We start from the raw sequence: 25,561 nt of genomic DNA, 5'->3' as shown, positions 1-25,561 counted from the left end.
CTGCAGGGTGAGCACCCCCTGCTGGCTGTAGTAACACCTCCTGAAGCAGCTTCAGTTTTTCCTTCTTCATCTGAGCAGGTTTCCAGGCCTGCTTAGCTTCAGCAGGCAAGCGCTGCAGGGTGATAGCTGCTGAGATAGTGCTTTTCAAGTTTGTTTGCTTGTTGCTGATTAAACTTGTCTTTGTTCCAGCATGACTCAGGAAGTGATTGCACTCCAGGAGAGTCTAAGACCACGGACCAGAAAGAAAAAGGCAACTACATCATGTATGCCAGAGCCACGTCAGGAGACAAGTTCAACAACAACAAATTCTCCATCTGCAGCGTTCGCAACATCAGCCAAGTGCTTGATAAGAAGAGATCCGCCTGCTTTGTTGGTGAGAGTTTAATCTCTTTAAGAATATGGCACATAACTGTGTTGTAGGAGACTGTTCAAAGGTGATAGTTTCTGTGGCAGAATTACATCGTTTACAAATGCCCTAAAGTCATAATACACATTTGAATATTAAATACAGTTCTTTACAGTATCATACTGAAGCGTTTACAAAGAGTTCTGTTCACTAGATGAGAAGCTCTGCATGTTCTTTGTCCTAAAACCCAAACATTGAAATTTTGTAAAATAACAGCCATTGTTTTTTATTATTTTCCTGATTTATATCTCCATAGTTTGGCGTTTCTCTGAACAATAAACATAGTTAAGAGATTATAGTTTTTTTTTTTTTTTTTTTTTATTAATTGCTTATTTTATTTCTTTTTTGACAAAAAAAACTTCACCTGTAAGACTTGTAGGAGTAATAAGGTAATGTAACTTTGTCCTCATTCTGTGTCCCTTTTGCTAACTTACATTTTTTACTCTCATTTGTATCCAGAATCTGGACAGCCCATCTGTGGTAATGGTTTGGTTGAGACTAATGAAGAGTGTGACTGTGGCTATAACGATCAGTGCAAAGACCAATGCTGCTATAGTGCAGATGAACCAGAGGGAAAGAAATGTAAATTGAAGCCAGAGACAGAGTCAAAGTCAAAGGTTTTTTGCAGGTAAGAAAATCTTAACAGTCTGTTTTTGCTCATTGATGTAAATCTTAATTTAAATAAAATAAAATTAAATTAAATTAAATTAAATTAAATTAAATTAAATTAAATTTTAAATCTAAATTAGAATTGGCATTTGTTGAGGACCAAAACTGCTAAAATGGAAAGAAAATTAATAGGAGTAAACATTTTTAAAACCTATATTAATAATACTGTATTACTAAATAATTAAACCCCTGTTCTGTAGAATCCTATATCCTTGTGACAGTTTGCTTAACACTCATTTGTGACTGACAGACTCTGCAGTAATTTATTATTAAAGAGTTAGTTTGCCCCCAAGAAAAAAATTTATCGTTTACCTACCCTCATGTCATTTTAAACCCATAAGACATTTGTTCATCTTTAGAACACAGCTTAAGACATTTTAAATGAAATCCAAGAGATCAGAAACTAAATTATGAATTAAGCAGTTTATTTAAAACTTTCTGAAGAGGCATAATTGCTTCATATGCTGAATGGCTTTTAGGATTTATATCTTTCTAACTCTTTCTGTCCCGAGTAAATGATAGAATTCAGCGGATAAATGAAATGATCGTAATGTTTTAATGGGGTGAACTAACCCTTTAAGTGAACACATTTTTCATTGAGAGAAATAAAGCCTTCATTTTTCTAATCTTTTCTTTTGCAGTCCCAGTCAGGGTCCATGCTGCACACCACAGTGCACGTATAGGACCGGTAATGAATGTAGGCCGGAATCAGACTGTGCATTTAAGGGCTTGTGCAATGGACTCTCTGCCCAATGCCCTGCCTCAACACCCAAAGAAAACTATACAGCCTGCCATGCAAATACACAAGTCTGCATTAATGGGGTAGGTGATGCATTATGGCCTGTGTCAGAAAATGTATCACATGGTCATAGTCCAGCAAGTCAATGGCAAGATTTATCAAGCTGAAACTGTGAAAGGAGTAGACTATACACAGTGATTTGCCCCTCAGGCTTAAATAATAATCATTATTAGCTTTAATTATGATCTGTATTTTAGGGTTTCTTTTGGTTGTAGAATTTCAAAAAATTAGAAATTTTGGATTTTGAAAGGTGTTATACAGACATTGAAAGTGAAGGACTTTTATATATTATTTGTCTAAGTCATGTTTATCATTAAATAATTTAACTTCTCATTTTTTAAAATCTATTTTTTATACCCTATTTTTAACACATTGTTTTTTGGCGATATTTGCAGCAAAACCCTCAAGAGCCATTGCTCTCTGTAATTTGTAAAAAGGGAACTATGAGGGAAATAAAGAAAGTGTTTATTTCTAAGCCATACAAAGCATACTACATCATATTTGATACATGAATGAATCTAAATGCTCAAAATAAAAAAAACTTTAATTCTCTTTAGTAATAGTATTAGAAAAGTCATGTTAACACTTTAACCTAAATACAACAAGCATAGCCTTATTATTTTATAGATATCACACACTAGATGATCGCTTTATATAAGCAAATATATGTAATAAATAATAAATAGTATAATAATAATAATAATAATAATAAATATATAGCTGTCAAAATCTGCAGCAGTTAAAAGAATCTCAATCATTTACTTGATTTTAAATAAATTTAGCGATCACAAAATTCTGGGTGGACCGCTCAACACAACAACTGCCTGTTTGTACATTTATAAGTCATGGAAAATGCTTTGATGGTCAGGGAATTTGGCAATTGGGTTGAAGTGGGAACCCTGGTATTCTTCATAGCATTGTTGTAAAACTCTTTGCAATGTCATAAGGTTCATTTCCAGCAAAGAGTTGCATTCATTTTTGGCCAAGATCTTGTATTAATGGGTTAATCCCCACTATCTGACCCCGAGTCTTTTCCAGCAGGCTTTCATTGCAGTTCTTGTCAGTTGGTGGTCAATTTATGTGTGAAAATGAAGCCTCCTTTCACATTTTAAGCCTGATAGATCTCACAATTGACTTTCTGGAGTATGATCTCAAGATATATCTTCTGATGTGGCTATTCAATAAAAAGCCACACACTGTATCAGTCAGGATCAAGAGTTGTTGCCAATTACTATACCATTATCACTGCAATAAAAAAATAATGTTGTCTATGAATGTAATTTGTTTTCTTTTTAGGGTTGCTCTGGCTCCATATGTGAAAAGCATAAACTTGATGTATGCACTTGTGCCACTGAGGACGGAAAAGACGACATGGAGCTCTGTCATGTGTGTTGCATGGAAAAGGGTGAGTGAACTCACTATTATTCACAGCTTTCTCAAATACACAGCCTAGATCCTAATAGCCTCCAGTACTGAACATGTAGCTTTTAGTGCATAGTTTTGACACTTTTTAAAAACATTACCCCTAAATTAATTCCTCAGATATGCATATTTCAGGACTTTTAGGACGTTTTACTCACTACAACAGATTTCCTGAAAAAAGCTAAAAAAAACAATAAATAAATAAATAAAGATGTAGGTATGTATGGTATTATTCAGACCATAATATATTGGTTTTGAAAATTAAATTTTGAAAAATGTTCTAAAATCATATTGCTGAATGGATGAATGTTTCTGACTTGCAGCAGCTATGAGATGCGAGCAAGAAGTTTAGTCTTTACTCTTCCGCGTTGCCAGATCTTGTTGTTCTAAGCATCGTATTGTTGGACAGATATTTGATACTTAATGTGACAATCTTAATAGTTTAATTAGGATGTTTATAAAGTGGAAAGAACCAAGTTGGGTCTATCGCTTCTGGATTCTATATGCAAAATACTAAGGATTTTGATCTTAGTTTTTTCATGTTTGTTTTTTCATAGCAATGTCTGGCAAAAATTGCATTATTCAGCATAATTCATTACAGCAAAATGTATTAACAAAACCCCGGACATCACTCATTTCAAAACCTGATTAAAAAAAAAGCTCAAAAGAGTGTGAACAGTTATTGGCTCATGTATGGTGTTTGTTCGAGGAAAAGTTTTCAGTCAAAAGATTTTTTGTGCTTTAACCCAGATTGTCAAAATATACTTATGACCAATATTTTTTCACTATAAATTCTTGCTAATCCCACTCTCTCCTTTTGTGTTTGTGCATGTTTGTAGGTAAACCAAGCACCTGCAGCAGCACTAGCTCAGAGAGATGGGCTTCATTTTTTGATAACAAGGTTATCACGTTACAGCCTGGATCTCCTTGCAATGACTTCAAAGGCTACTGTGATGTCTTTATGAAGTGTAGGCTAGTGGATGCTGATGGCCCTCTGGCAAGGCTGAAGAAGGCCATCTTTAACCCTGAGCTGTATACAAGCATTGCAGAGTGGATAGTGGCAAGTGTCTCGTTTATGCTACCTTTTATTCAATGCATCTGTTACTTGATTTAATAATGATGATATTTGATAGACCAGTTGCTTTCAGTGATGATCTCATTTTAAAAATGTTTGTTTCAGAAACACTGGTGGGCTGTTCTCCTAATGGGCATTGCTCTCATCATGCTGATGGCTGGGTTCATCAAAATCTGCAGTGTGCACACACCTAGCAGCAACCCTAAATTACCCCCACCCAAACCACTGCCAGGTACTGTATCCTAAAACAGGGGTTCCCAAACTTTTCAGCCTGCGACCCCCTAGATAACAATGCCATTGACTCTCAACCCCCAATATCCTCTGAAGTGGTTATAAATATACAAATATTGCATGCAACACACACAAACCAATAGTACCAAGTCTTTTCTTAGTTTCCATATTCAGTCGTGGCCTTTATTTTGTAATGTATGTGAGTGCCATGAAGGCATAAGAAAGTTTAACCTAGTGCCAAAAAAAATCAATCTGCTGCTTTTGATGCTATTGCCGTGTCTTCAATATAACACAATCACCCCAGGGGTCGCAATCAAAAAATAATAATAATAATAAGTTGCATGTTGTTTTTTTATGTTACTATTAATTACTACTAAAAACAACTTTTTTTCTTCAGTAGATTATGGATAAAATATGGTAATTCTGACCCCCACTTTGGACACCACTGTCCTAAACAATCCCTCACTTTCAGCCCAAATCTACGTGGCAATAAGTTGTCAAAATCAATCTGTAAATGTTATTATCGCTTCATTAACAAGACACTGGTGTTGTTGAGTACGTTTAAACTTTTTGGATATTGGATTACAAAGTGGAAAATCTCAAAATAATACCTTTACAGTAGCTCTGTAAAATGGAGAATTGCCACTTTTTGAAAACGATGCTGTTCCAGTACCATAGGGTCGATGAAGAACTTTGCAAGAAACAACTGGTAACAACAACTATTGCAGATTACAGAGCTGTGCTTGTGCTGCAAGTGCTGCTTATTAGCACTGTTACAACAAAATCTGATAATGCTTTATCAACTAAATGACCAGGAGAGACGCTTTAACAGTTAAATGCATCATATTTTTAAATGTAGTTTGTTCGGTTCCAAATATAGGTGTGACATACATATTACATTGTTTTAACCCACTTTTCCAATTTCCATCTGGACAAAGATCTTGCTTAAAACAATGCATGTAGGGGTGCAAAGTTAAGGAATATGCCAAAGGAAAAAAACAAACCCAGCCCGAATACTTTTTTTTTCCCCTTTAAAATAAAGCAATAGACCATTTTAATGTGGTAATGTCATTGGCCCATAAATATTTCCTATTGCCAAACTATTTCATAACTGTAAAAAATTTGTTTCTTTCCAATGACTTTCTTTCTAGAAGTTATGAACAACAACAACAAACTTTTTGTGCACTCCATCCCTGTCAGAAGTCATAGTTTAATATTTATTATAGTGGTGAACTCTGGTAGAGGTGACATTCAGCAGGGCTTCTTTCCCCCAATACCTCGGTTAACCCCTGCACAGAGAGTGATTAATCTTACCTGTTATTCTCCAGGCACGCTAAAGAGAAGAAGAGCCCAGAATCCTTCTGCACAGACGCAACCACAGCGCCCGCGCCAACAGAGAGAGAACTATCAGATGGGACAAATGCGACGCTGAGGCAGCTTCCTCATTGCCTTGGTTCTTCCTAGTGCCTACAGTGGGAAACACTTCACTCCAAAGAGTTACCTGAATCAGTCAACGAGTCCCATCTAGAAACTAAGAAACTGGCAAAATCATATGGACTTCAGAAAAGCCTACACTTCAGAACACAACCGTTTTAAAGAGTAAGAAACCACTGCTCTGGGAGCCAGCAAAGCGTAGCTCAGAGAATAATTCAGAAGCTAGATATGAGGAAGAGGATTTTCAGTCAATGATTTTTTTTTTGTTCTATTTTCCCCTCCTGCTTTTCATTTTCTTTCTCAAGTGATTAAATCATTATTACTCTTCACTAAAGTTTTCCCCCTTTTATTTTGCTAGTTTTGTTTGTTTTTAAAACATTTTTAATGATTAGTATTTGGAATTACCACCCTCCTGTGGAGCTGAGCATGATGGGAAGTCAATAGTTTTTTCTGCCAATCACTGACGGCCGAGAGAACTCATTTTCCAATGTGTAATTAAGATGTTTTTTAAAATGCAAGCAAAAAGGATTAAAAAGCTTTTTATTTCTGAAGCTTCCTCATGGTTTCTGCGTGCTGTTGTACAGAGATCAAATCAAATGACTCTACTTTTTTAGTCATGTCATCTTGTTTCTGTTGGATAATGATTAAGGATGTTTCATTGACACTCAGGATATAATAGAAAACAACAGCACAGAGAATTTCTAATGGTGGAAGGCCTTTTACCAGTTTCACTTTGCTGAAAGCAACATATGCATTTGTTCAGAGCATATTTACCTGCTTGATTTGCTTTCCTGTCTATTTTATTTTCATTTGATAACCACTAAAGAACTGCAGTTCTTCATTCCTTGTGAACGAGGGAGTTTAATGAAAGGATTAAACAATTTTGTTACCTTTCAAGGTGTCTTGATCTACTCCAAGTCACTCTTGCTTTCATTTGAAAAGACAAGCACAGCATCAAGAGAGATTTGCTTCATGCAGTACATGCAAGGTTCTTGTTTTGCAATGATTCGCAGGAAACTGGAAAGTGTGGACAGTTACACAAATGAGTGGTGTGCGTAAATGAAGGGATGGGATAGAAAGCAGGATGACAGAAGCAATCTGTAGAACCTATATAGTGTTTTTACAGACCAATCGATATTTATACAAAGGATCTTTTCTTACTGTTTTTTTTTCATTAATTACATATAATATGTCTGAAAAAGGAAAAGATCCAGACTAGCAGCCTATATAATCAATGCATATGCCTTGCGTTGCCTGTGTAATGTATCTGAATTATTTCCTGCGCGTTCTCCAAATCCTTCCATTCTCATTAAATGTGAACTTTTAATTGTCTTTCGTGCGCGACTCTCTTGGAGAGGAAGTATTACGAATAATTTGTGCATCACACATGTCCTTTTCCAAGTTGCTTTTAACAGAACAGGAATGTTTTGTCTTGTCGTTGAATGAGAGTGTAGCAGAGTCCAATGTTTCTAAAGTCTGTCTTCTTAAACCTCCCTGCATCCTTTTAGGATGTGTGTTTATAATGTGGATGATTTGCTGTCTTGAAGATGAGCCATCAGATTCTCCATTAGTATAAGTCATCACTTCATTTCTGTGTGTCTTTTTTTAAATGGTATTGGTTTCGGTGAGCTTGGCTTGACTGCTCTGAATGCAAAGGGTGATCAGTCGTTTATGTGTTATTCTGTGATAAATGGGATTGAATGAGTTTGTAAGGGGATTTGGCTTAGAATTATTATTTCCTTTTTTTGTCATATACATTTTTGCTTGTCTTGCTTTGTTTATAAGTAATGTGCACTGATCACTAAGCATGGTGTGTGGATAGAAAATGAAAAACAAGATGGAGAAAATGTTTAATACTACTGTTTGATTTAAATGTCCGCTGTGTTTTATACAGTATCTTTCTTTCTCCTTTCTTTTGCTTTTTCATTTCTTTTTTGTTTATTTGTAGCTTATATCTCTTCTATTTGCGCTCACTTTTGAAAGTTTTTACTAAATACTTTGCAGAAAGTATTGTGCGACAACATGTAATTTTTTTGAAGAACTTGAAATGCATTAATAAAATAGCCTTGATCAAAAGCCCCTTTCACTATCTGGTAATATACATCTATATCTGCAAATATTAAATCTCTCTGTGCTCTACAAAACGTGTTTTTAGATTTTGGTGGCATATTGTACAGTGCTCAGCATATACAAGTACACCCCTCACAAATCTCTCATTTAAGTTCATATTTTTAATAGGCAGCTATACAATTTTATATTTGTGCATATACATTAGATTAGTCAGTACTGGAAATCTGGAGCTCATCTAAAAAAAATAACATACGATAACAGTCCAAAAACTATTACAGCCAAATTTATAAGTTATAGAAGAATATTAATTACAAATTTTAAAAAGAGGAAAAATCAAGAGAAACTTGAGAAATTTTGTAGGTTTCTTTTTTTTTTCTTCAATATTTTGTTTAAATTTAATGGTATTATCTTTAAATTTCTAAATAAGTTTGGTGACTAAAATAGTATTTTAATTAATATATGTTTAATAAATCTGTTTTGTTTAAATGCATCAAAATACATTGCCTATATTCACTGAGAAATGTATACAAATATTCATTTTCAGAATGGGGTCTACTCTATTCTGCTGAGCAGTGTAACTGAATATTTTAAGAGAAGAATAAATGAGGTTGTACATCAACAATAGAAGTTTCACATTTATTTAATATATTTTATTACTATTCTATAATGAAATTGTATGTGCAATGCTTGTATTTTGAGGATTTAAGACACATGAAATACAATATTTACCCTGAAGACATGCAGCATACAAATGCAGAGATGTTTGTTTGAATATATATATATTTTTTTTAAATTATGTGCACTACCAAATGTAACTGTTTTACATTTTGTCAGTTCAGTGGTGAATTTGTACTGTTCAGTTGTACGAAAATTACGATTTTAAAAAGGAGACGTGGCACCCAACACCACCCCTAAACCCAATTGTTATTGGAGGATAAGTTAATCATATGAATTGTACAAATGAACCACCAAGTCAAAAAGTTACAAATTGCTATGAGATCATGTTTGCACTACTGGTTATGAGACACGGATAGGCAGGTAGTCTATTAAAATTACTTAATGAAACCAAAAGGAGCTACCTGTTTTGAATGATCATTTATCTTTATCTTTTTATAACATTTTATATTATTTATCTTTAACCAGACTTTAGAGTCTTTAGAGTTTATTTCTCGTAGCTAACACATATAAAATATGTAAAGAATGTGGATACCAGAACCCATTGACTTGCATTGTATATATATAAAAAAAAAAAAAGCTGTTAGCAAATTGTCTTTTGCAGGATTTGGTGAGTTTGACAGCAAAATAATTAAAATACAGCAATTTGAAGCGTTCTATCGATAGTGGATGCATTGGAGGTTGCATTATTCTACATAGCATGTGAAAAAAGTATCTCCAAATTAACTACTCATATAAGAGAAGGAAATAAATACTAGGATGACTTCTTTGAACTTCTGAATCTCACTTAAAGAAAAGAGAGGATTTGTAACTGGCAGTGAAGCAAAATAACTGAGATTACATGTTGACAATGATGGCATGCATTCATTCATGTACTAAACACATTAAGAGAAGAACTTAATAACAGAACGTGCACAAAAAGAATGCAATTTTGACCTAAAAGTGAAATCATGTCTGAATTGGCAATACTCACAGAAAATTGACTGTCCCATGAGGCCAAAGAGATGTAGGGTAAGGTAAGTAACTGCAGATATGGCGAATGTATATTTTAACTTCGAAATAAACAATCAACAGAATGGGGTAGAATGGTAATGGTTGCTAAAAAAATTTAGTACTGTCTAAACTTTTTTCATATACTTTAAATTTTTAGCTTCAAATAGGTATAGCTAGCATAGCACATTTGATTATAGCCGACAATCATAACCCCTATAACATTATAAAAAATTTGATAATAAATTTTAAAGAAGTTGGTTTGTAAAGGTCCAGTCTAGATTTTCAATAAACATTTTTTGAAAATGTTTTGTAGTCCCCTAAACGTGGATGTTACTTCTTTCACTGGTCTTTTTACAGCCAATTTAACATTTTAACCAACTTACATGTCGTCTTTTTAGAAATAAAAACAAAATAAATTCCAGCCTTCTGTTTTAGACCCTTTTTTCTATTATTGGTGCAACTGTTCCCCGGTTAGCGGTCAATATTTGACTTTGTTCAAGTTCAAATTCTACATATATCATCTTATGGGTGGGTATCCGATGTGGGTTTAATGTATTTTTACAGTCTATAATTAAAATTGTTTCCAAAAAATAAACTAAAAAAACTCTGAAATTACTGATGCAAATCAAAAATACCCATAAGATACCCATCCTTTTTAGCCAATCAAAAAGTGTATTTACGTTCGAGGCGGTAATTTGAGTCGAAGTGGCGTGGTGTAGAAGTCATTATCGTCTTATTTTGCATGTTTAACAATCCTTATAAATTTGACCATTCTTTAATTTTTTAAACAATACAAAAGTAAAAACACGAAGCATATAGGCTATATTACAGGAAATTCAGCTGTCCCCCATCCAAAAAGACAAGTCCGACTGGATGTGAAAGTGTCTGAGGTGAGTGTGTTTTATGCCCCCCGGTTTCTGCTTTTCACAGCGCACGAACACTTTCTCCTGCAACATCTCGATGCTCATGCCTTCGTCTATCTGAGGACAAAACGTGGTTCTGCAGAGAAAAGACAATGTTAGGAGCTTCAGCCAAGGTACATTTGTTTCCTTCATTTCAGTAAGGCCCCTTTAAACAACTGATTGTATAGCAATGGCCACTAGAGGTCGCTAAAATGACTAAATATCACTCAATACTGCAAATGTTTAGAAAAATAACGTTGTGTTTTCTATATCATTGCACTTTAAACCGTCAGACATCAAATTATCATGCATGCTAATGGAGTATTGCTTAATTTAAAGTGATAGATCACCCAAAAAGAACAATTTTGTCATCATTTACTGTTTCAAACAAGTTTCTTTCTTGTTGAACACAAAAGATGTATATATATATATATATATATATATATATATATATATATATATATATATATATATATATTGTAGAAAATAATCATTTTTGTAATATTTTAATCCTTTACTTTTTTTTCATATGTAAAGATGTTTGTGTACTGCTGTACGTCCTGTTTATATTAAGCAATGTGTAAGTGTTTGGACCCACAAAAGCGCCCTGTGCTTCATTTTAAAATTCAATATTTAATGCACAAAATAGACACGTCAGTTTATTTTTTTATTAAATAATAATTTAATATTAATCTGACCAGTTAAGGGTTAATATTCGGCAAAATTAACCGATATGACATTTGTCCCTAATTCCATTTGTATTAAATCTTGTATATTAGAGTGATAGTGTATTAAAATGTACTCTTAAGTGATTCCAAACTTTTATGCTATTCTTTATTCTGTTGAACACATAAGGAGATGTTTTGTAGAATGTTGTTAACCAATAGCTACTGACATCCATGGGCCAAAATTCTTCAAAACACTTTTGTGTTCAGTAGAAAAAAACACTGTGTAACAAGAGAAAAAGATGATATTTCTCATTTTTGGCTGAACTATCCCTTTGAGGCATTAAGAATAGATCATTAGACGATGAATCCAAGCTTTTCATCTTTAGTCAGCATCTATTTAAGCTCAGAATATCTAAGCATGCAATTGATCTCCTCTGAATCTGCAATGTTTCAACCTCCAACTGTTATTTTTCTCCTCTCTCACTTACTTCCTCTGGCTCTCTCCAGATTTCACGGTAATCTTCCCAAAAGTAAGCTGCGGTCCTTTGCTCTTTTTGCCCCAGGGTATGATGGTCTTAACTGTGTTCCACATGTTTGCCCACACTGGGTTTCCTTCCCACGTGAAGCGCATTATCATCAGGTCACCGATGTCTGTATCCAGAGTGATGAGGAACGTGAAGGTCTTGTTACCTGAAATCTCCTCGACACTGAAAAAGATGGGTGAGAAATTAAAAGCTATTTTAAATCATTTAATCTTTGGACATTCTATGGTAAATAAGCACAGGCATTAGCCTGTGTGAGCGTGATTGTGTACATGCTCTTATTCAAGATGCTATTTTAGGCCATCGCATGAGTCCCTGCCGTTTTCAGCTCTCTGTTTCATGTTCACAGCACACATGTACTGTATTTCATCCATTCGTGCGAGATGAGTTATTCCGATGAGTGCTCTCTGTGTGCTATGATGACTCTAAATTGAGCGCTTCCCCGTGAAGCGGAGCACGCTACTTTGAGCTTTTACAGCCCAGAACATGAAATATTAATGATCTTTTTCATCCCAGATGTTGTCATGCAGCCTTTCATTAAGGAATATTTGGCATTCTGTTAAATCAAGAGCTTCAGCTTCTGTCAAACTGGTTTAAGCTCTTATTCAAGTGACAACATTATCTATAAACTGTACTTGTAAAATTATTTATATAAAGATATATTCATGTATTTATCATACAATACCAAGAGACTCTTGTTCATATCCACTATCTGAAAGAAGTCTTATCGCCTATCCTGTTCCTAAGTTTTAGGAACAACAAATAATAAGTTGACTTCTAGTTGATCATTTGGTATCAGAAGTGGCTTATATGAAAGGCAAAGGCCTCTAGATTACGCTTGTTTTACCAAAATAAAGTATGATCATGCCTTGATTTTTAATTATTTAATTAGGACAGGAAGGTCAGACTTTGCTTAGAAAAAGATTTAATATTGTGTTTGACTCCCATTAGCTTGGAGGACTGCATCCATACATCTCTGCAATGACTCAAATAAAACGCAAAGAAAGCGTTCTTGCAGGACTCCCAGAGTTCATCAAGATTCATCATCAATGCCTCCTCCGTCATCTTACACCAGACATGCTCAATAATGTTCATGTCTGGTGACTGGGCTGGCCAATCCAAGAGAACCTTGACCTTCTTCGCTTTAGGCAACTTTGATGTGGAGGCTGAAGTATGAGGGAAGAATAGGTCCTCTGCAGTTTTTGTGATATTTAGGATGCAGTTCAACAGATGATTCATTTACATACTGCCACTTTTCCAAATGATCAACTTAAAATCAAGTTGCTCTTACAACTAGGACTGACGACAAGACTTTTGTCAGGTAGTGTACTATATACACAGAAGAACTGAAATATTATGACCACATGCCTAATATGCGATTATAAGCCATTTACTCTACAAGACCCCTTATTGGGAAATGCACTAGTTGGTCTCAAGAATGTTCTAGGGGAAATGTATTGCTTTTGCTCTTTAAGTACCCCTCCAAATTAATAAACAGAAAGATTCAGAAAGCATAATTTCTGTTGTAATTATTGAACAGACTGGACATTTGGAAGATTTTTTTTATTGTCACCCATTGCTGCTCCATCTAATGGACGTGAATGATTTAATGGAATATTATGAAATGTAAATGAATGTAAACTAAATAAATGTGTTTTTTTCTCTCTGATAAAAACGTTTAAATGTCTTTAAACAAAAACCTTTGGCACCAAAATGTCAACATTTTTGATAATAGTGTTATAATGTTTTTTGACAGATTTATTTGATTTATTTTTAAATTAACAAACAAAACAAAAAGACGTTCATCATGAGACAATCAACAAAGCCTTTGCTTTAACTTATGGTGACTTGTCAGGAGAAGTTTTTGGTTGGAGGTTAAAGGGACAGTTCACCCTTAAATAACAATTACTCACTCTCATGTGGTTTTAAACTTTATTGAAATCTTTATTTCTTTCTTCTGTACAAAAAAAACAAAAAACAAAAGCAGCACTAAACCGGGATATTGTGAAGAATGTAGGGAAAGAAATCAGCCATTGGCATATGTTAGGAAACCACTATAAAAGTCAATGGCTGTTTTTCCCTTCAACATTCTTCAGTATATCTTCATTTGTGTTCAACAGAAGAAAGAAACTCAAACAGGTCTGGAACCAATGGAGGATGAGTAAATGATGACAGAGTTTTTAACTATCCCTTTAAGATGTTAACAGCCTCTAAACCCAACAGAGAATATTTTCAAAACAAAACTGCTCTATGTTATACAAAAGATTGGAGAACCTTATCTAATCTACTCAGCACTTCATGTGTAGTCTTGTTAGGAGATGACTGTCATTCCCTTTACTTTTGATTTGTTTTAATGTTTTGGCTCGTCAGTGTATATAGTATTTTGGTTTGAGCAGATGGTACTCAATAGCAAACAGTACAGAAATGGCAGAAACACCTAGTGCATCCATATGGTGAGAAAGTCATTAAATAGCTCAATAAGGTGATGCTCACAACCAATTTACTAAGATGATTTTAAGATTCAGCTGCGTTTATATGGATGTTAATGGCACACTCACAGTGTTATGGGGAGATTTTCACTTTCTCCAAGTGTCCCGGTTAGAGAGACTGTGAGAGTAGGATCGATCTTATCAATCTGGTTGATGAACTGGATCCTGAACTGATAGTGGAACACTGGTGGGGAAGAAAAGTGATGGTAGATTAGCGCTAGTTTTATGTTCAAAGATAACTCCAAAACACAATTAATCAGACTTTAATCGCACAAAATTCAATTCTTAATTAATAAAATGTAAGTTAAATGACTAAACATCCATAAAACAAGAACAAATGTCTAAAAATGGCACAAGGTATTAACAGTAAGTGACTGCTTTACACACTTTGCTTGGGTGTCACAGCCGACTCTTACATTTGTATGGCATGTGTGAACGGGTTTTGAGAAACAGCCTCTTGCTTTTGCCAGTGCGCACTTTCTTGATGTCATAACCCAAAGTGTTGCAGCGATTCTTTCGGCAGTCCAGACAGTTGCCTTTATCGAAAGCGGTGTTGTCGCTGCACTTGTAGGCCATTATCTGCTTGTCTTTGTTCAACAGGGAGTCAATGAAGAGATGCACGGCGCGCTCATGGGCACACTTGACCGTCTGCTCGAATCCTAAAGTTAGAAGGACATTACCATTACTGAACAGAAACAGCAAACAATGACAGATTCTCTCTGACATTTAGCTTATGCTCACTTGTTTGTGTGTTCTGCTATGTCTAGATTTGTGTTCAGTTAGCAGAGGTGCTAAAACGTGTGACGTTACAGTTTTGAGTTAGTAATAGCTCTGCACAGAGTGTCATTTCAGTTCACACTTTGCAATATTAGTTTATGGAAGAGTCATATTGAAAGATCTGCAATGTCAAATTGCAATGTCAAAAAACTTAAGATTTTGAAGATTAATTTTAAAGTTTTATCTAAGAGAGTTAAAGTGTACATTTTCACTAGTATTTAACATTTCAAGCACACTTAATGTATAAAGATTCAACAAACTATATATATTTGCAGCTTTAACAATGATTAACTGGTATTTGATTTGTACAGTGAAGTCTGATTTAATTATTCATTCTTTTTTTTTTTCGGCTTAGTCCCTTTATTAATCTGGGGTCGCCACAGCGGAATGAACTCTAACTTATCTAGCATGTCTTACACAGCGGATGCCCTTCTAGCTGCAACCCATCACTGGGAAACATCTATACAAAACCATTCACACACATACTATGGACAATTTAGCTTGCCCAATTCAACTATACCGCATGTCTTTGCACTTGTGGGGGAAACCGGAGCACCCGGAGGAAACCAACGCGAACACAGGGAGAACATGCAAACTCTGCACAGAAATGCTAACTGACCCAGCCAAGGCTCGAACTAGTCACCTTCTTGCTGTGAAGCGATCGTGCTACCCACTGCGCCACCGCTATGCAACAGTAAAGTCTGCACAACGTTATTTTAAATTTAAATATTACATTTCTGTCCTTGAAAACTATTACGACTCCCTAGAAAAAGGGAAAAAACTAAGATAGTTGTTCTTGTATTTTAATTATGATATTTTATTAAATATTCTCCCCTATAAAATCCCAGCCAATAGCCTAGTGGTTAAGTGTGCCGACATATACAGTAGCACCAAGTTTATTATTATTATATTTTTTTTTATTAGGATCCCCATTAGCCACTTACAAGTTATTCTTCCTGGGGTCCATTAAACACAAAACAACATTACATATCCATAATAACAAAGGAGATTACAGAAACATAAAAGGCCAAAATTCAATCCAAAAAACAATCCACTTAATATTGTGCCTTTAAATATTTCTTTAACTAAATTTTAAACCTCATTTTACTTGTTACAAAGCATGTAATGTCTTCTGGTAATTCATTCCATGTTTTCATTCCTCTTTACATTACAGTTCGTTGCTTTGCATTAATTTTTAAAACAGGAAACAAAAAAATTTCTTTTGATTCATGCCTGGTGTTAAAATTATGACTAGCATTCAAGCATTTAAATTCACAGTGCAATACACTTGACACAGACATATATCTTATGAAACGCGACAAAGAAACAATTACCCTATCTTGCAATGACCAACCTAAAGTTTTATACATTTATCATAATATTACCCTGCTATTGCAGTGTAAAATTGCACTTTGACCTGAGTTTAATTCCTGGCTCAAGGTCTTTTGCCGATCCTTCACATCTCTCTGCTCCCTATGATTTCCTGTCAATTCTCTATACTGTTCTATCCACAAAAGGTTAAAAACCTCTCAAAATAATTATTTTTAAAAAATCACCTAATTATTTAAAAATAATAATCTGGTGAATTGTTTAAATTTAGAAAAATTAAATATTGTAATGTCCATTCCTTAATCAGGAAGATTTTTGTCTTTTAAAAATTAATTAAAACTTTATTATGCAAAGACAGAAATAAAACTATTAATAAAAATGCAATAAAGCTATTTCAAGTTGTTTTACATAAATTTTACTTTCCATTCAATAAGAAAATTATATATATATATATATATATATATATATATATATATGAGCAATATCACATGAGTAGCAGTGCCAAGTGCCTTAGTGCCCCCACCAGTGCCGATATACAGCCATATCACACTGCTGCGAGTGTGATATTGTGTTTATATAACAGTTTGACGGCATAATTTTGTATATAAAAACAAAATCAAACATGGAGAGTCTTAAAAACCCTTTTGTATGAGGAACTACTTTCTTCCGGATTCAAATCATAAGCTGACAGTTAAACAGTTGAGCGTGCATCTTTTAAACTTTAGATCTGTAGTGTCTGCTTTTTGCTGGCTGTATGTGGGTGGAGTAATACACAAAGGGTAAAGAGGCTATAGGAGTTCTGATATTGCAGAATATCGCACGGCTATCAGCCAATCAGATTTGAGAACCAGACAGAACTGTTGTATAAAAAATATATATATATATTTTATATATATTACGTTTACTGGGTTAGCATTTTTCTTTTAAATTTATTTCGAAAACCTAAAATCTGATTCTTGAGTCTTTTAAAGGAAGTGCATATAATTAACTGTGTCCAATTAGTTTTTTTGGTAGTTACAGTTGCCTCACCCCTGTCCATTATAGCACAGTGTGCCTGTCAGAGTCTTGCACTCATCAGCGTGGAGCTGTTAAAAATAAGAATTTTAAGGCCTGTCTTTCTGCTTCAGCTTTTCCCATAGGGGTGTTTAATTGCCTGTAGGCATATCTCAGTAGGAGAGCAGAACAGAAGAGGGATTTGGAATAATTAAGTTGTTAGGATGACAGCTGCTTTTATGTGTCTCTGCCTTTCATCTGGAAAGCTGTCTTCAGTGGTTAGCCATTCTCGCAGTGTCATTAATAGGATGTTTTGGATGTGTCTCATCCTAATCTGACATTTTAGGTATTCATCTGGGGATGAACCTGTGTTTTTCTCTCATTCATTCATCTGTCTGTTCAGCGGAGATACTCACCCATAATCCCGTGCTGAGCTAAATGTGCATAAATGTTCTGCATGTGCAGCTGGCATCCGGGTTGAAATGATCCTCCATTGGGGTAGAAATCAAAGTGGGCCACAGGCTGTTTGATGCCCACACTGAGTCCCATGCGCTGCAGGGTAAATGTATGGATGGCATCCACAAACTTAGCATCTTCCGGTGAGAGTCTGTCAGTATGAGACATTCCCTCAAACATCGGACCGGCAGGATCCAAACCTACAACAATAAGACAAACGTTACTTTTTTTCACCTCTGAGCAGGAATTATATAGTGTGTATTTGTCATGTTTAAGATGATTTACTGAAGATAACCATCTTAGAGTTGAAAGTATTTTTAACTTGTTATGTGAATGAAAGGGAATTAAGCATAAAAACTATTTAAAGTGTAATGCAGCTTTATATTAGACTTATAAATTAAATATGTTGATTATTTATTTGTATTCATGTTTTTTTTTTCTTAAATTAGAATACTAAAAATACTATACCAAAACTCTTGTTAGGAAACACAAGAATCATTTTATTAAAGAGTGACAGTGCCGCTCCAAAATACTAGTTAATTAAACTTTTTATCCTCATACCTGACGACTATCCTTTAATCTAGGGTTCACTAGTACTGAGTTTTATTCTTTTGTCATCTGTCCATTTTTTTCATCTTTCAAATATACTAAATATTATATCACTTTTCCTTTTACACATTTCAACGACAGCTTGGATTTTTTAATAAAATGTGTAACATTGAATTGCAATAATTTATTTGTAACATTAAAGCTGACTTTGTTTTTATATACACAAAATATAATAAATCCCTTATGTAAATTTTATTCGATGTAGACATCAAAATAAGACGTGTTATCTTTGCCCTAGGATTTACCGTTTTTATTGGTTGTTTAGAAAGATATTCACAAGACTGGCTTACCAGTAATTCTTCCCAGGGTTCTCCCAGACATAGCTAGGTTACTCCCAGCAAATCCAGATATATGAGCTCCAAGACTGTAGCCAATCAAATGAACTTTTCCCAGAGGAAATTGTTTGAAATCCTGTTTGGGATTCACACATACCATGGAAACACATTTTCAAGTACATTTCCCATTAGTACAGTGAGTCAGTAAAACTTAACCTAAACCTAATATTTGTCAAAAAGGATTTTTGCAAAAAGGCCCAAAATATTACCTTTAAAAAAAGTAATTAAATGTATAATGTGGCTGACCACTCTTAAAAAAATTAAGATTCTTTACACAGAAAGCACATGATGGTTCCACTAATAAACTATAAGATCCATTGGACCACAGTATTTTTGTTGTAGTTGAATTGGTTCCTTTGGCACCCTATAAAATTCTTTGTATATTTTAACCTCCTAGGGCTTAGTGGTTACATGCGAGGACACCACAATTTAGCTCTTAAGTGGTTATTTAAAATACTTTGAATGTTTTATATTTTGTTACAGACATACAGTGTCATCCTGCAACTGTTTTGCAGCATATGAATTGTCCCAAACCCTATTTTTAACTGTCCAAAATGGGGGGAAATTATTATTTTCACTCTCTAAAAGTCAAAACATGTAAAAAAAAAAAAAAAGTCTGTTATATTTGCATTAAAAAACATTCAGGAAAATGTGTTTTATCTTAATTCGGACCCCAAATCCAGATATATGGACATCATTTTTCTCTAAAAGTACATCATATCAAAAGATGATACTTAGGTTTTATTCTAATTAGGTTCCAATAAGCCCAAATAGCAAAGAGAAATAAAAAATGCGTGTAAAAAACACCTTGGGCCTTAAGAGGTTAAAGGGTTCTCTGGGGAATCATTATTTACAAAGTGACCTCTATGAAAATGATCAAAATATCAGACCTGGATCTCCCTAACTGTGCACACCTATGTTCATCAGCTAACCAGAAAACAACCATTCAACAGCCCTGTTGTGTATATTGTAATATTTGTCAGTAATACTGTTTGTTTGTAATCAATGAAAATTTGGTTAGATCAGATGCTTCTTACAAAAACATTGAACAAAAGCTTATTGACCTCAAACCACTGGACAGCGGTACAGTACATACACTCTACTACACAAAGATCCTACTCAAAGTCCTTCAGTGTCATATATAATATGTAGAGCAGGCACAATTGATTAAATTTGAAAATTAAGTGTCATATTGTGTAGAGATTTGAATTCTCACCTCTAGCCAGCTCAGCAGGTGGGCAATGTCCTGTCCCACTATTCGTGTGTTCTGCGCTGCTATAGGATAGTGCTGGTGTGCCAGAGTCAGCCAATCTGCAATCAGCACATTGATGCTTCCCTCTGAGCTCTTCAGTGCTGATGCCAGCCGAGAAATCCATTTCTCCATCATTCCGTCTACCTGCGGGACAGGGGTGGAGGATTTGTCGTTTCGTTTTTTGTTTTAGTGAGCCTTCTGCTGAATCACAGCCAAGGCACTTTTGTCAAATCAATTTTGCCTTTATCAGATGTGAAATAACTTTGCTTAGCTGTTTGCAGTCCGTGCCAAGGTCTCTGTGACCTTTTGTTCGTTTGAACCATTGATCTGTTTTTCTATTAGATCAATGAACTCAACATACCGACCAGCCATGAATGATGATAGCCAGAGGAAGGCTGCTGTTGAAGCCACAGGCATCCAGTGTGTGAGGCTGGAAGAGCTCCAGTGCGCATGTATCCTCTGTGTATTCTCCATCAGTGTAAACCCTGAAGACTGATTTAGGTTCATATCGCATCTTCATCCTGGCTTCAGGCTCAGTGTCTGTTTGAATGGTCATAATCAAATTGAAATTCTCTGACCTTCTCTGTCCAAATAAGACATTATGCTTGACCAAAAATAGCACTTAACTGTTGTTAACTGTTAATTTGTAATACATGTTTTTTCATTTATTTATGATTTCAGATTGCATTATGGGGCATAGATCTCTGTTCCAACAACCTTTGATTTTGAAAAAGCTTATCAGAGTCTCTTTTATTGGTATTGTAAGTTACCTGAAACAATGTTGTAAAAGAAATAGTATTCAGTTGAAGAAAAAATTATCTCTTCAGTAAATTTTTAATTATTTTTCAAATATTTCTTTAAATATTTTACCCAAGTGCCGTTTAACGGAGAAAATGTTTTTTTCCACCATAATTGTTAAATATAGTTGTAATAATTAGTTTTAAATAACACATTTATTTTGTATTTGCATGACTAGGAAAGTTAGGTTAATTAGATAAGTCATTAGACAACAGTGCTTTGATCTGTAGCCATTTTTTTTCTTAACAAGGCTGTTATTATTGACCTTGGCAGATTTAAATTATGTTTTTCTTTTTAAAATTCCAAACAAACTAAAAGAAATTAGAAATTCACCACAAGAAAAAAGTAATGGAAAATACTGTTGAAAAAAAAATCCCTGCTCAGTTAAATATCACATTTGTATGGTACTTTACATGAACAACCCAAACAATAAAACAATATTTAATTTCAGACTTAAAATGTCAATAAACGTCACTTTCAGTTTCAACAGTTTTTGTATTGAATTGAGATTTTATTTGACAGATTTTAGACAAACTGTACAAAAACCCGAGTATCCCACACATTTTGTAATAAAACCATAGAGGATTAAAAACACAATAAAGCCCTGGGCTTGTTTTCATTGTGGTTCTCACTGATAAAAAACAAAGTATGGCTGCGAAATACAGTTAATGCATAAAACAAACAGGAACAAAATTATTCACAATACAATAACATACAAAAAAAAAAAAACATTATCATCCACCATGGAAACTACCATCATCAAACAACCATCTTTTGATTGCTTTTCTAACCCTCCTTAAGTCTTTTATTTCCTTGATTGATTTTGGTAATTTGTTCCACATGATTGCACTTGTATATAAAAACATATTTTCCCCCAGTACACTTCTAAATTTAAATAAACAATAAAAAAAAATCCCAACCCATAGTACTGTAGAATGCTGTTTCCTCACAATTTGAAAATAGTTCACCAAATAACTTGGAACCTTATTAAACATTTTATTACAATTACTCCCAGAATAAAAAAAATTTTGAAAACAGTTAGCAAACCTAATCCTTAAAAAACAAAAAAAAAAAAAACCCTCTTTATGCAAATGTTTAGGATGAATTTTTTAAAGTTTTTGTACTAATTTATGTTGTGCCTTTTGCAATTTTTCCTTCATACTATGTGAGCAGCTTCTATGCCAAAATGAGGTAGCATAATCATAATGGGGTTGAATCAAAGCTCCTGCCAATAACTTTAAAGAATGAACATCCAACAGATCAGCTTGCCTTGCTAAGAGCCTATTTTTTTCCCACATACCTTCGAAACATACAGTTGAAGTCAGAGTTATTAGCCCCCCTGAAATACTGTATTAGCTCCCTTGTTTATACTGTGAAAATTTCCTTGCTCTGTTAAACATTATTTAGGAAATATATATATAAAAAAAAAGAAAAAACAAATTCAAAGGCAGGCTAATAATTCTGACTTCAACTGTAGATTGAAGACCCATAATGTATTCAGTATGAATCATGAACTATGGGCAAATACTAATCAACATATTTATTTAGAGTGTGTTTATTTCCCGTAGTAGAAGAACTTTGAGCTTGATTTTTTTTTTTAGCTTGAGTCAAGGCAAATAAATGTGTTTACATATGACTCCGTCTCTTGCTGATTAAATTAATGTGGAGAGTTGGATTGGACACATACAGAATTTCTCATATCTTTACAACATTTATATTGAATACACACACACACACACACATATTCATATACACTCACATTAATAGCTATCATACAGTTTATCTTACATCTGATGCATGCTCTCACACCACATGCACCACAGCCTGTTTAGATAACAGTTTGACACGTTATTTTGATCTTTTATGTAAAGTAAACATGTATTTCAAAGGGACATGTAGTTCTCTAACCAACTCTGCATTCATTGACTGAGAAATTGATCTCTGTCAGGTTATTAATTAGTAATAATATATAAATTATTAATAAACAGGAAAATGGCTAACATTAATATTTAGCATTTTATGTGAGATTGGGACACTTTTTTTTACTGAATCAATTTAGCATGTAATAACTGAAGCAGTTTATGCATGTGAAAAATGTACATCTTTATCAATGCTACAGTGCAAATGTCAAGGTTTTGTTTATTCCGCTTTAATTTGCAAACATGGCCTATAATTATTTTCTTGGGGTTTTATAGATATTACTACAAGCGTTAACCTTTTACATCAGAAGAAATTAAATCAGACATAATATAATCAATGCTTACTTTTGCAAATATTTCTTCATATTTCAGCGTCAATTTCACCTTGCATATCTACAAATACAGGACTGTGTTTAAACGATGGCTAGAAATCCTGGTGTTTTTGTTATTTTCATTTATGGTTTGTTTTCTGCTAGCATAAGCTTCAATTCAAGCTTCATGTCACAGCATTACAGATTGCATGTTGAATTATGTCAGTGATGCATGTGATTCACTTGTAAAAAGATCCTCTGAAAAGCATTTTAAAACTATAGTTCATCCAAATATTTACACTACACTGTTGTTAATTCATCCACATGTTCATCCTACCCTGTTTGACTTTATCGCTTTAAATCCATGCAGTGAAAATCAGTATTGTGCAATTTAAAAATAATAATAAAAACAAACAAATAAATAAATAAATAAAAATAAATAAATGCATTTATTTTGGCCAGAATAAAATAAGTTTTAATCTTTTTAAAAATTATTTTAAGGTCAATATTATTAGCCCCCTTAAGCAATATTTCTTTTTGATTGCCTACAGAATAAACCACTGTTATACAATAACTTATAATTACACTAACCTGCCTAGTTAAACTAATTAACCTAGTTAAGCTTTTAAATTGCACTTTGAGCTGAATACTAGTGTGTTGAAAAAAAATCTAGTAAAATATAACTGTCATCATGGCAAAGGTAAAAGAAATCATTTTTTAAAAATAAGTTATTTTAACTATTATGTTGAGAAATGTGTTGAAAAATTCTTTCTGTTTAACAGAAATCGGGGGAAATATAAAAGAACTAAAATAGGACAGGAGGACTAATAATTGTAACTTCAACTGATTGTGCGTGTTATATTTTACAAAGGAAGAAAGCTATACTGGTCTGAAACAACTTTATGATTAATACATTATTGTATTATTTCAATTTTGGGGTTACTAGCCCTTTAAGACAAGTGTAATTGACCCTCACCTGCTCGATTTCCCTGAAACGTTGCTCCATCAGTGAGCTGTGAGATCATCAGAAAGCACAAGACTATTTTAATAAGAGTCTTCATGTTACAGTCACATCTGAAGCCCCAAAAGATAAGCCCAATATTTCCTCTCACTCTTTTTCTTGGGTAAGAAAAGAGCACATAGAGCCAGGTGGTGGACAAGTTATTGAACTTGTCTGAGAGGAGGGGTCAGTAAATATTCAGATGGTCCAAATGAACACTTACACTGTTTGCCAGCAGTTCACTCCTGGGTCAGCTTTGGCACACTAGTGAAGGCCTGATTGGCTCCACGTTGTTACATAAGAGCCAGTGACACAATTGGTGAAAAAAAAAGGTTGTCAGATTTGGTATTAATGGAAATACTCGGACCATGGCACAAGTCATTTAAATAACCTTTTTCTCCACTCTTATGCTGTAGTCATCATCACATGGTCTTGAAAATGTTTGCAAAGCTTGTGGCCAAGTGATTGGCTTCAGTACTTGCATTAATTAGCAGTTGAACAGGTGCAGACAATAAAGTGTCCTGTCAGTATATATATAAAAGTATGTAGTAATATTGTGTCATGGTTTATTTTGGACACACACACACACACACAAACATCATTATTGAGTTGTGTATCCTCTTAAACCAAATAAACACGTAGACACACATACAGTGTTCAGCATAATTGAGTACACCCCATTTAGAAAATACAATTTTTTTAATTCATTTCTCAGTGAATATAGGCAATGTATTTTGGTGCATTAAAGCAAAACTGATTTCCTATTAAAATAATAATTTAGTCACTAAACAACAAAAGAAAGGTGATACAATTAAATTCGAGCAAAATGTTGCAAAAACAAATTACGACCTACAAAATGTAAATCTTTTAAATTTTTTTGCTTCTCTTGATTCTTTCTCTTTATTCAATTTGTGTGTAATATTTTTCTATAACATAAATTTAGCTGTACTATTTTTTGCACTGTTTTCGTAAGTTATTTTGGTAGATAAATTTCAGATTTGGCTTCAGTACTGACTAATCTAATGTATATGCACAAATATAATATTGTATAGCTTCCTATTAAAATATGAATTTAAAAGAGAGATTTGTGAGGGGTGTACTTATTTATGCTAAGCACTGTATATACATAATAGTTTTAATAACTAATTTCTTTAGTTTTTGCCATGTTGACAAAACATTATATTTTAGTAGTTCATTGGCAGGATCTTTGCAATTTAAAGCTTTGATTAATTAGGTTATTAGGTTAGTTAACTATAAGCAAGTAACGTTAATTAGGAAAGTCATTAGACAGTGCGGCTCTAGTAATAATGACCTTTTTTTTAGTTATTAAAAAAAACAAATTCCAATCAAACTAAACTAAGAAAAAAGCTGAGAAATAAGACTTTTATTTATAATGATCTAATACCA

General features: G+C 33.9%; 2 protein-coding genes across 6 annotated transcripts in view; one reads left to right on the top strand and one right to left on the bottom strand.

The window, feature by feature from the left end:
* Positions 1-8,112, top strand: part of adam10a (ADAM metallopeptidase domain 10a) — a 78,724-nt gene extending 70,612 nt beyond the window's left edge. For 4 of the 5 annotated variants that reach the window (XM_005168897.6, XM_073906889.1, XM_073906888.1 and 1 more), the window contains 7 exon segments: positions 190-373; positions 866-1,034; positions 1,717-1,897; positions 3,171-3,279; positions 4,136-4,356; positions 4,477-4,603; positions 5,931-8,112. In XM_005168897.6, the coding sequence (XP_005168954.2) occupies positions 190-373; positions 866-1,034; positions 1,717-1,897; positions 3,171-3,279; positions 4,136-4,356; positions 4,477-4,603; positions 5,931-6,034 (1,095 nt within the window). In that variant the 3' untranslated portion in view covers positions 6,035-8,112. 5 annotated transcript variants of the gene reach the window in all.
* Positions 8,113-10,533: 2,421 nt separating this feature from the next.
* lipca (lipase, hepatic a) lies at positions 10,534-24,274 on the bottom strand. Its single transcript, NM_201022.1, is given in 9 exon segments — positions 10,534-10,773; positions 11,833-12,051; positions 14,445-14,559; positions 14,792-15,034; positions 17,891-18,130; positions 18,830-18,950; positions 20,091-20,270; positions 20,488-20,666; positions 24,131-24,274. Coding segments are annotated over 9 exon segments (1,545 nt in total). The 5' UTR covers positions 24,216-24,274; the 3' UTR covers positions 10,534-10,610.
* Between the last annotated feature and the right edge of the window lie 1,287 nt (positions 24,275-25,561).

The sequence above is a fragment of the Danio rerio genome, chromosome 7 (assembly GCF_049306965.1).
Source record: "Danio rerio strain Tuebingen ecotype United States chromosome 7, GRCz12tu, whole genome shotgun sequence".
Lineage (NCBI taxonomy): Eukaryota > Metazoa > Chordata > Actinopteri > Cypriniformes > Danionidae > Danio > Danio rerio.
Note: the sequence above shows the minus strand (reverse complement) of the source record. Positions and strands in the feature narration are given on the sequence as shown.